Genomic DNA, 12,703 nt, shown 5'->3' on the forward strand with positions numbered 1-12,703 from the left:
TCAGAGCAATTTCTCCAGTAGCTGCCGCAGCTGGTAACAAGAGAGAGTTTATCAGTCATGCAATCTATCAAACTCTATGTAAAGACCCACAAAATGATGAGGATTAATGGTCACCAGGCTGATTCTTTACTTGTAAGGGCCAGCACCCTTGCCTGGTAGGTGAAGAGTTGTTTGCTTAGCTTTAATTTGCTTTGTTTCCAGGTAAGCACTTTTTAAAGGTTCTATCATTCTGCACATTGTAAGGTGGCTATATTCTTACCTGGATTGTCTGGTCTCTCTTCATGTTAACAGAACAAAGTAAGATAGTCAAGCCCCGCAGCTCTTGCTCTTTCTCCTTCAGCTCTGCTTTTGCCTGATAGAGACCAACATAAAACCTCTTTTAGAATCCATCCAACTACATCCTCAGACATGAATGCACTTAATGATTTAATAAGCCTTCACTCCTTGATGGTAATACATTCTGCATCCGAAGTCACAAATGTTGTTTGTAAAAAAAAGTATGCCAAAAGTGTGACTACACAAATGCAGCAGGTATGTGTACAACGGTGTACATGCACGTACTGTATGTATTAATGTTAGAGAAAACAAGTGACTACATTTTTAGTTAATCTGAAGCTTATGATGAAATAATATGATGGATAAACAGTATTATCCATATGATCCATATGACCATATTATCGCCCCCACAGCACCCCCCTTAGTGCTCATGTATGACCATCTACTTTTTGCATTAGGGTACAGTCACACATGCAGCAAATTAGAATTAACTTCACTCAGTTGGACTGGATTAAATTAATTTCACCTCTGCAGTTAATTGTGCAACTAATGAGAGGAGATATGATAAATGTCTGCATATTCTGCTGGATTTACAAAGACTGACACAATGTGTACACATACGGCAGTGTCCCATTAATGTCTGTTGGCCATTTTTTCCTTCTCTCTCTCACTGAAACACACAATGTGTGACCAATAAGCCTCTGTAATAAAGCTCCCTCTATTAATACTTACTTGCTGTTGGCAATGTAAGTGTCATGATATGCACCAAGCATCAGGCACAGGCAAAATTTACTGAGAATGGAAGATGGAGATAATTTGCATTCACATTGAAAATCCTACAGTATTTGGAATCTACTAAGCATGTGCACCAGTAAATCCACAGACACTGTGCGGGGTGGTTGTGTAATGTATGAGAGGCTGACCTGGTCTCTAGCCTGGGTCAGGTCTTGTATTAGCTGCTCATTAGCAAGGTAGTGTTCAGCCTTCATGTCCTCACAGCATTTCTGCCACTCCAGCTCCACCTGAACTCGCATTTGTTCTAAGGCCTTCTCTCTCTTCCAACCAGCACTCAGTTGTCGCTTATAACTGGCAACACATACATGCATTTTATACATTGTAAGAATAAGGCAGACTGGGTCATATCATTCATCTTCAAAGCTACATAATCTCAAATCTTCCCACCTTTTGTTTTTTGTTTATATCCATCAAATATAATTTCTCGCTGTCTACCCTCTTTTTCTCACCCCTTGATCTCCTCTCTGCTCCTCTCCAGCTCAGTCCTTAGTTTGGTTTCTTTCTCCTGCAGGGTGATAATCTTTGTCTCCTTGACAACCATCTCACTGGAGACCTGAGTGATGTACTTGTCCCAGCCAGTCCGGATTGTTTCTACCTCTGTGTGAAGCCTTTGAAAACACATACACACAAAAACACACTTGCAGAGGGTCTCTGGTCAACTGGTTACATCATCAAAAGCTAACAGGTGCTGGTGTCTGAATGAGCAGTTAACTGCAGTACACACACTGCATACAGAATAGACAAGGAACATATACAAACTGAAAAAAAAAGTTAATTAAGTTCATGGCACTATTGAAAATCCTATAGCTGTACTCAAAATACTTTTGAAGTTTAAGTTTGGCCCTCTGAGCTAAATTTCAGCATTTTTGTGATCCCTTGTATGTGTATTCTAAATCTCACCAATAGCTAATTTTTCTCTGGATTGGGTTGAAATTTGTCCTGAACATCCAAGAGACCATAAGGATCATTTAAAACATGTATTAATTTAAATAGTTGTTGCTGAATGGTTACAGTAATCAAATTAATATCAGGAAGTCATTTTTCTTTTCCTGAATGAAGACTATGTCATTTTCAAAAATTCATATCTCCACTAGATTTCACTTTCTTTCAACCACAATTGGGTTCTGTGTACTATTCATGTAGTTTTGTCACATCTAGATATTATTTGGTCCTGCATAAAAAACTGAGCACCACAGACTTTGTTGAACATAGCTTCAGAGCTGAAAAACCCACTACTGAGTTATTTCAACCGTAAATTTTCCCAAGAAGGATTATTCTAATATCCTTTAAACTTTTGTATGTGAAAATGTTGATATTCATTGCATATACATAAAAAAGATATTACTCCTTCATTGTTTATGATTTTTTTAAATTAGCTTTTTTTGTACTTTTCACTGGCTGTAGTGTTACATTCAGTGTTTTTTTCCCATCGGAAGATATTTGTACTGTGTTGACTTCAAGGTTTTCGATCTGTCTGATACCTGTTGAGCCTGTTTTTTCATTGGGTTCTGGAAATTTGCAAGTTACATCTTGAAATGGCTTGGTTCATTGCATACCAGACCTCATCCTGTTCTGTTTGTGTGGACAAAATCTTCATCTTAGTTCCTTAGCTCAATACACATACAGTGCATTCAGAAAGTATTCAGACCCCTTCACTTTTTTCACATTTTGTTATGTTGCAGCCTTATGCTAAAATCAACCATAATGACAAAGCGGAAACAGAATTTTCTTTTTTTGACACTTTCTTTTTATTGTTTTTCTTTAGCAGTGTATAAACATTATACAAGGGGGGCGGGGGGTGAACAAAGAAAAAAAACAAAAATCTGAAAAAGAATATAAAATAGAACATGTTGGATAACCATGCTTCTACAGTTTGATCCTTTTTTTTTTTTTTTAATGTCAATGTGATGGTCCTTGTCCTGTCGTTTTTACGTATTCAGTCCATTTCTCCCACTTCCGGTGGCATTGATCCTCTTGAGTCCTTATTTTATAAGTCAGTTGTTCCATAATATGGATTTCGTCCATAACTTTGATCCAATCTTCCTGTGATGGCGGGTCTGTCCTGTACCATTTTCTTGTAATTGCCTTTTTACAGGCTACTAACATAATTTTCAATATGTATCTATCGTCTTTCGACACAACATTTCCCGTAATGACACCAAGATATAATAATGTACATAACTTGGACACACCATAACCCAAAATTCTGCCTATAACTAAATGAACATCTTCCCAGAATTTTGCGATCTTAGGACATAGCCAGAACACATGTGAGAGGTTCACATTTACATCTCCACAGCTTCTCCAACATGGCTGTGGTAATGAGGTATGTTTATTCCTAATTTTGGGTGTTATAAAAAATCTAATTAAATTTTTCCAGCAATGTAATCTCCAAACACGTGATGATGTTGTTGACCGCTGTGTTTTCCAAATATGTGTCCACTCATCATCAGATATGTTCACACCCAGTTCTCTCTGCCACTTCAGTTTTACATATGTCGTTGTATGCCCTTTTGCCTCCATTATGTGCCCATAGACTGTTGATATTATTCTGAATTTCTTTTGTCCAGATTTACACTGTGTTGTATTTCTTTATTGAAAAAGCTCCTTATCTGCAAGTATCTGAAATGATCTTGGTTACTTAAATCATATTTTTGTTTAATCTCCTGGAAGCTCATGAAATTCCTATTTTTAATTGTTGTACATATCGCTGTTAATCCATTAGGAATCCATTGCTTATATCTTTCGTCAAGAGAGCCAGGGATAAAACTCTTGTCATAAGCTATCCACCGAAGCAGTCTGAGCTCTTTCTCTAGTTTATATTTTCGTACCAGATTAAACCATAATTTTAGCGTAAACTGAGTGACTGTATTTACCTGTTTAATTACACTCATTGCTTCTTCTCTGTCTCCAATAAGACTTTGAATTTCTCTTCCTTGTACCGATTTTTCTAAATTCTTCCATTTGGCTACATAATCTTCGTCACACCAACAGATTACATATCTAATTTGTGCAGCATGAAAATATGCCTTAAGGTTTGGCAATGCCAAACCCCCCTTATCCTTTCCAATCTGTAATGTTTCAAATTTGATTCTCGGTCTGTGACCATTCCATATAAACCTTGAAATGATTTTGTCCCACAGTCTGAATTGTTTTTCGGGTATCTCAATGGGTAGTGATTGAAACAGGTAAAGAAGTCGGGGTAGAACACTCATTTTTATGGTCTCTATTCGTGAACCAATGTCTAATGGAAGGATATCCCACCTGTCCAAATCACTCTTAATTTCCTTAACTAGTTTGACGTAATTAGCTTCATATAAATCACCAGTGTTTTGTGTTAAAGTGACCCCGAGATATTTCATCTTTGTTGCTCTCCAGTTCAGATTATGCTTTTGTTGTATGATTTTGGATGGGGAGTAGTTGAATGTTAGGATCTGTGTTTTGGTCAAGTTAAGCTTGTATCCAGAACAAAAGCCAAACATCTCTAATTGGTTGATTAGTATGGGAATGCATGTGTCTGGGTCCTCTAAAAAACAGATCACATCATCAGCAAAAAGTCCAATGATATGTTCCCCTCCCCCAACCTCTATTCCTTTAAGATCTCCATTTTGCCTAATTGCTTGTGCCAGGGGCTCTATGAAGATTGCAAACAAGGTTGGAGAGAGACAGCAGCCCTGTCTAGTGGATCGTCCTAAAGTTATGCTCTCAGTCAAACTGCCGTTTATTTTTATCCTTGCGGTCGGGTTTTGGTAAAGTGTTTTAATACATCTGACCACTTTGTCATTAAGTCCAAATTTTTCAAGTACCTGATATAGAAAAGTCCAATTTACGCTATCAAAAACCTTTTCCGCATCAAGGCTTATTAAGGCTGCACATTTTTTCTTTTTTAGAATATAGTTAATAATATGTAAAGTTCTCCTTATGTTATCCTGGGTTTGACGTCCCTTAATAAAGCCTGTCTGGTCTTCATCGATAATGTCACTGATAAAGTATTCATATCTTTTGGCGATAATTGAAGTATATAATTTATAATCAACATTGAGTAGTGATATGGGTCTATAATCTGAACAAGTCTCACTGTTGTTTTTCTTGGGGATCACTGTTATTACCGATTCTTTCCAGGAAGGGGGCATTTCACCATATTCAAATGTATAGTTGAATGATTTTTCGAGGAGAGGTATAAGCTGTACATTAAATGTTTTATACCACTCGGATGGTAGACCGTCACTGCCGGGGGATTTGTTTGTTTTTAGTTTATTTATTGCTTTCTCGATCTCTGCTTTTGTGATGGGTGTGGTCAGATGATCATTTTGATTTTTTCCAATTGATGGTAAGTCCAGTTTCTCAAGGAAAGCTTTCATTTGGCCAATGTCAGCAGAGGGAGGCTGGCTGTACAAGTCTCTATAGTAGTTCATAAACTGAGTTCCAATCTCTTTGGGGTCATGAATTATTTGATTCGTACTTGTATCCTTTATCTTGTGAATTGTCTGATCCGCTTGCTGTTTTTTTAATCGTTTTTTGGTTGCCCTTGGTCCAACTTCATAATAGGATTGTTTTAGAAATCTAGTCTTCTTTTCAATTTCTGAGGTTAATATTTTATCTATATTATCCCTAATTTTCTTAATTTTTGGAAGCAATGAGGGGTCTTGTGTAGTTTTGTGTTGCTGTTCAGTTATAAACAGCTTCTCCTTTTCCTTTTTATAGACCTCCTCTCTGTTTTTTTTATTTGCTGCCGTTTTTGCAACCAGTTTTCCCCTTATAACTGCTTTAAGAGCGTCCCATAGAATAACAGGGGTAACCTCTCCATTGTCATTTTCATTTTGATAGGTTATGATATCTTTCTTTAGTTCCTCCACACCTGATTTATTATTTAATATTCCCACATTTAGCCTCCATAACGTATTTTTCTCCTGCCTTTCCAAATTGACTTCAAGATGAACCGCACAGTGATCAGATACATCTGCTTCTTGAATTTCACACTTCTTTACCCTATATACATCATTCTTATTCATAAAGAAGTAATCGATTCTAGCATAGCTGTTGTTAGGGGGTGAATAGTGTGTGTAATCTCTTTTAGAAGGATGTAGCTCCCTCCATATATCAACTATCCCAAATTCTTTAAGTGTTCTCTTGACCATTCTCGTAACATGGTTGGTGTGTTTATTCTTGTTTGTCGTGTCTAGATTGCTATTCATCACAATATTAAAGTCACCACCACATATTAATACTCCATCCATTTCTGAAATCACAATATCAAATAGGGTTTTAAAGAATTGTTTTGCACTATTAGGTGGAGCATATACATTAACCAGTGTGACCATTTTGTTTTCCAGCTTTCCTTTCACAATAATAACTCTCCCTTCTTTATCACTAATTTTTTTGATACATTCAAATTTCACTGAGTTGGGGATAAGTATGATCACACCTCTTCTACATCCATGGCGGAATGTACTATGAAATGAGTTGGTATAGCCAAACCTCTTAAGTTTCTCACTTTCCAGACTGGACAGGTGCGTTTCTTGTAGAAAGATAATCTGTGATTTATCTTTCTTTAATTTGGTCATTATCTTTTGACGTTTCACAGGATTACTTAGACCATTAATATTCAATGACAGTATTTTAGTATTATATTCTATCATTTCTAATGAGTTTGTGCGGCAATCCAACCCTGAACATAAAAAACATAACCAAAGAACAACATTTGAACATTGAACAATGTGACTTCCAAAAAGGAGATGTACTTATCCATCCCCTGTGGTCCCTGTTGGTGGGAGGAGGGTTTAGTGCCTCACTGTGGTAGGGGCCCTCCCTAGTTGTGAGAAAAAACCCACAAATACTAGAAGTGTCCAACATTTTGTGCTAGCTACAAAACACTCCCTCATATCGGTTTTAACTGATCTATAAACTTAGGTCGTGAGTCATTATGTCCTGAACCCAGATTTGTGTGTTTTAGATTAACACTCTTTAGTACAAAAGTAAATATACTTTTAAGTTAAAAAAAAGTATAATGATGTTTGAGTTCACCAGGCGACGTAGCCTGTATCTTTTCATCCATTGCAGTTTCCTTGGTCTGTGTCTCGTCTGAACTCCGTCAGCCTCTCCCTTGCACGCTGAGCTGCGCTGTCTGAAGTGCAGGTGGTGCGTTTCCATGGCATCGCTGCGTTCAGTCGCTCCTCCGCGGCCGCGGCGGTGTTCGCTTTAGTCATCACCTTCACCCTGATTCCGCGTTGATTCAGGTCCCGTGCTGCCTCCTCCGTTGTGCTGTATATCACCAGGCCGGAGTCCCATTGCACCCGCATCTTCGTGTAAGGGGTCTGAAAGCGGATCCCCTTCTCCTTCAGAGCTGCTTTGATGGGTCCGTATGCCTTGCGCCTCTCCATGACGTCCGTCGCATAGTCGTTATCAAAATAAAGTCTTTTGCGGTTAATCTCAATCTTCTGTTGCCACGCTTTCCTTAGGACCAACTCTTTAACGTGAAACTCCAAAAAGTTAACAATTATTGATCTCGGGGAAGAGGCAGCAGCTCGCTTTGGGATCAATGCCCTGTGAGCCCTCTGAATACGGAGCTCGAGTCCCTCCGGCAGGGCCAGGTGATGTTTAAACAACTCGTTGACAAACTCTATGACAGATCTTCCTTCTTTTTCTTCTGGCACCCTGTAAATTCTGATATTATTTCGTCTTGAACGACTCTCCAGATCCACAATTTTGCCCCTCATCTCCGTGTTTTCTTTCACCACTGCCAGTAGTGTTTCTTTCATCTCCAAGCAGGCCGTCTCCATATCAGCTATTCGGGTTTGTGCCTCAGCTATGTTAGAGTTTTGGCTCTGAAGCTCCTGCAAAACTTCACCTTTAAACTCTGCGAGATTGTCTTTCAAAACTTTCTTGACGTCGTTTTTGAATTCGTCCAGGTCCCGTCTCATTCCTTGTTAAAAGTCTTTTAACTCTGTATGGAGCATTGTCAGAGCCTGAAGCACAGCGTTCTGGTCAGTGCCAGCTTCACCTAGCATGGTTTCTCCGTTGTCCTCGTGTCCCTGCTCGGTAGACTCGGTCGCTTCTGGGCTTTGTTGAATATCACTCAAATTTTGGTTTATCATTCGACTCCTTAGGTTTCTCCCTCCGTCCATACTTGAATTGAAACGATATCAGCGCTATTTATATTGATAGGAGGTACTTTGTCCAAACCGACTTGTGGGAGCTCGTTATTATGCGTCCATCTTGTTGTAGCACCCCGGAAACAGAATTTTCAGTGGCCAGTGGCCTCCATAATTCTTAAATGGAAGAAGTTTGAAACAACCAGGACTCTTCCTAGAGCTGGCTGCCGAGCCAAACTGAGCAATCGGGGGAGAAGGGCCTAGGTAAGAGAGGTGACCAAGAACCTGATGGTCACTCTAGATGAGCTCCAGAAATCCTGTGTGGAGATGGCAGAAACTTCCAGAAGGACAATCATCACTGCAACACCGATCTAGGCTTTATGGCAGAGTGGCCAGACAGAAGCCTCTCCTCAGTAAAAGTTTGCAAAAAAGTCTCTGTGAGACTGTGAGAAACAAGATTCTCTTGTCTGATGAATCAAGGTTGAACTGTTTGGTCTCAATTCTGAGCGCCATGTCTGGAGGAACACAGGCACAGCTCATCGCCTGCCCAAAACCATCCCAACGGTGAAGCATGGTGGTGGTATCATCATGCTTTGTGGGTCTCTGAACTAATTTCTGCAACAAATTTCAACAACTCAGCCAAACAACAAAAAAATCAACTTCTCCATAGGCTGGCAGTTGGCTTTTGCCTCGAGGATTTTCCAGTCGAGCAGGGCTCTGTGATCATACTATAACATCAAACTGCTTAAAGATGAAATAAATTATGATTGCCCTTTTAAATAACTCTGGTTATGTTGTAACCCAATTTGCCCAAACCTGTTTCAGGTGGAATTATCCTAGACCTGCTTTATTGGTTTCAATTGCTGTATTGGTTTCAATACAACTTGAACTTAGAAATTAGCTCAGAGTTTGAAATGTGAAATGGTATATGTGTATTGTGGGTATTGTATGTGTAAGGAATTAAGATGTATATTTTGTCCAGAAACACAGAACAAGATGACATCATCTAGTACGCAACAAACGAAACCATTACAAGATGTAACTTGCAAATTTCTAGAACCCAATGAAAATTTATCAGACAGATAGAAAACCTTTAAGTCAACAGAGTACAAATATCTACTGATGAAATGAAACCACTGAATATGATATTACAGCCAGTGAAAAGTGTGTAAAAATAAGCTAATTTCAAAAATTAATTAACAATGAAGGAGAGATATTTTTCTATATGCAATGAACATCAACACTTCACATAAGTTTCAAGGAAATTAAAATAATCCTTCTTGGGAAAAGAAAGAACTCAATATAAGCCAAGAAGTGGGATTTAAGCTACAGTGTATTTAAGATCTGTGGCACTCAGTTTTTTTTTATGCAGGACCAAATAATACCTCGATGTGACAGAACTACATGAATAGTACACAGAACCCAAATGTGGTTGAAAGAAAGTGAATTTTTGAAAATGACAGTCTTCATTCTGGTAAAGAAAAGTGACTTCCTGTTATTAATTTGATTACTGTAACCATTCAGCAACAAATTTCAACCCTATCCAGAGAACAATGAGCCATTGGTGAGGTTTAGAATACATATACAAGGAATCACAAAAATGCTGAAATTTAGCTTAGAGGGCCAAACTTAAAAAATTAATAACTTCAAAAGCATTTGGAGTACAGATAATAATAGAGGTGTTAACATGATTTCTTTTTCAAGAAAATCCCTGACATGAACTTTAAATCAGTGTCAGTCTTACCTCTTGATTGTCTCATCTTTCCGTTTCATGGCCTCCTGCTGGTCTTCCTGTATATGGTGTGCCTGTGCTGCCAGAACTTCCATATTCTTCTGTAGTTTGAGAATGTGTTTCTTAGTCTTCTGCAGCTGGTCTGTGTGGTTCTGACACCGACCCTCCAGCTGCGAATTGCATTCCTTCAGAGCCCATAGCACATCCTCATATCTTGACAGAAATAGCCATACAGTTTGATATTAGGAAATGTTAAGACATTAAAAAGACTTACCACCGAGGTCTTTGATGCACAGCTGATGTAGCTTTTATGCACGGTGGCATAAAAGTTACATGAACAGCTACATGAAGAATTATTACCACTGTAGTTAAATGAGAAAAACAGGCACAGATGCCAGCTTTGACGCTGCCGAGGAGCTTAAGCCTTTTAGCCCACAACAGATTACAAATAATATAAACAATTACAAAAGAGATCAGCTGATGTTCTAGCCTGTTTTTTATTTGTATTTAACTTACTAGCACAGTGTCCATACAAAATGTGCCTGTTCGATTGCTTGGCCTATTTCACACTCTTCTTACAAAATATTAATATTAAAACTCATATTAGCTAAGCCTTGATAGGTATAACCAGCACCAATAAGGCTATGAGTATAAAGTAAACTAGGGCAGTTCATCAGTTAATCTGATGAGTCTTTTTGATTGATTAGCTGATTAATCTATCATCTGATTTATTAATTATTCTAAAGACAATTTTTGAATTGTGTGGTTAACGTGACAATTCTCCAATAATAAAGATCAAAAAGCTTTAAAATTAATGTTATTCTATTTAATCATCCAATCATAATAATCATCTAATTTCCACGTCACTGTTGTGTTATGACATGAATAATAACAACAGACCCGATGTGTCAGATGCCTGATCAGAAAAATACTAGCATTTAAGATAAGCACTGGCAAATGTATTTTTGCATCAGTGTAGGGCAGGGAAAATGAGTTAAACTATTTACAGACCACAACAGCTGTCTGCAGCATTAGTTGAAGACATATTTTTCACTCAAACATGACCTTCAAATTAAAGAGAAATTATAAAACAGTCAAACAACAACTTTAGATAAAGCAAGGATTAACGTTAACTTTACCATCAGCAGCAGTGCAGAAATTACTTTAACATGGGGTGGTGAAATACATGTTCCTGCCTCCAAATCATCAGATCCACTGATTAACATGATTGCATGTTACCTTTTCAGAGCCACAGCTCTGAACAGTACACTCTTGAAATAAGGGTTCCAAAAGGGTTTTTGGGGGCGCTAGCGAGCAATGCAAGGGTAAGACGCACCTCCTGATAGCTCGTCAATAATCCGTTTAAAATTGAACAAAAACGCGAAACTACTTAACTCTACCCACTTCCTGAAGAACATAAACGCAGCAGTAATCACAGGAACATATTATTCTGCTCAGTTTTCACAATGGTAAAACTGAAAGGCAAGAAGAACGAGTCACCTGAGACAGACTCAGAGGCCCCGGAATCCGACGACAGAAGTGTGGATGAACCCTCTAATAAGACGGTGCTCGTGGCCATCGCTGCTTTAAGGACAGAGGTGAACCTGATCAGATCAGAGGTTTGTGCCACCATAGAAAACCGCATTACATAAGTTTCTGCTACCATCAGGGGCGAGATTTCATCTCTAAATGAAAATGTCCAGAAGTCTATCTTGGAACTTAGGGGCAAATCAGCCGTGGACGAGGCCGCTCTGAAAGAGCTTGAGGAAAGCGCTTCAACCCACTCTGACATCCTCTCTACACTACAGTCCACAGTGGATCATCTGACAACGAAAGTTAAACATCTGTACGAAAAATGTGAAGACCTCGAGGCGCGCTCGAGAAGGAATAATATTAGGATTATAGGAATACCGGAGGGGAAAGAAGGACCACGGCCCAGAGATTTCATCACACACCAAAGCACTGTCTCTACCCGACACAGGATAATTCGCCAGAAACCCAAACCGGAGGACCCTCCACGACCCTTCATCTTAAGACTGCACTACTACCACGTTCGTGAGGAAATACTATGAAGGGCCATGGAAAAGAATAACCTGGAATACCAGGGGCGGAAAAAACACATATTTCCAGACTTTCCCCCATCTGTGGTCAAACAGAGAGCAGCATTCACGAAAGTTAGAGAAATGTTACAAGGAAGGTCAGACGTCAGATATGGGCTGATTTTAGCGGCCAGACTGATGGTGACACACGGAGGAGTGAAAATGTCATTCACTGACCCAAAGGAAGCTCAGGATTACGCCGAGAAACACTTTGCACAGCCACAATAGACAATGACAGCGAAATGGACATACCAGGCTGCCCAGCTGGGTGGATAGCAAGTGGCATACAGACATCCGCATCTCAGCATGGAGGGCAACGAGAGGACTTGGACTGTCGGTGAGGTGTCACTGATGTGGTGAACTTTTTTTTTCTTTTTCTTTTTTCTCTTTTCTCTCTCCCTCACCCTCTCCTTTTCCCCTTGCTTGTTTATCTGCCAAAAGAGTGGTAGCCCACATTTCTGACTGGCATTATATTTAATGTGTTGAATCTAAACACTAACAGGTAAGCCACCCCAGCACTTATGCTTACTGGTTGAATCCCCCAAAAGCTAGAGTGGGAATGTATGTTACACTTGAATTATTTTATACTTAACAGTGAAAATGTTTTTGTTATTTTCAAATCTAAGGAAATTGACAAGTTATCTATTTGGAGAAGCAGTAGTTACTAAGGTTAACAAGGGTTAACAGTAACAGCTGAGGGAAGTAATTGA

At 39.0% G+C, this 12,703-nt stretch overlaps 1 protein-coding gene across 1 annotated transcript; it reads right to left on the reverse strand.

The window, feature by feature from the left end:
• Positions 1–9,989, reverse strand: LOC141015926 (coiled-coil domain-containing protein 57-like). Its single transcript, XM_073490149.1, has 5 exons — positions 9,907–9,989; positions 1,521–1,679; positions 1,200–1,362; positions 260–352; positions 1–30 (listed from the first exon to the last, which is right to left on the reverse strand). Exons 1-5 carry the CDS (start codon positions 9,987–9,989, stop codon positions 1–3), a joined length of 528 nt encoding a protein of 175 aa, XP_073346250.1.
• Between the last annotated feature and the right edge of the window lie 2,714 nt (positions 9,990–12,703).

The sequence above is a fragment of the Pagrus major genome, chromosome 20 (genome assembly GCF_040436345.1).
Source record: "Pagrus major chromosome 20, Pma_NU_1.0".
Taxonomy (NCBI): domain Eukaryota; kingdom Metazoa; phylum Chordata; class Actinopteri; order Spariformes; family Sparidae; genus Pagrus; species Pagrus major.

What these genes read in the sequence shown, in the direction of transcription:
- LOC141015926 (XM_073490149.1), bottom strand. Translation starts at nt 9,989, where the DNA reads ATGGAAGTTCTGGCAGCACAGGCACACCATATACAGGAAGACCAGCAG. An exon ending in AAAGATGAGACAATCAAGAG is followed by an intron (nt 1,680 to 9,906) that starts GTAAGACTGACA and finishes GTGTTTTCAAAG; the next exon opens with GCTTCACACAGAGGTAGAAA. An exon ending in AGAGAGACCAGACAATCCAG is followed by an intron (nt 31 to 259) that starts GTAAGAATATAG and finishes TCTTGTTACCAG; the next exon opens with CTGCGGCAGCTACTGGAGAA.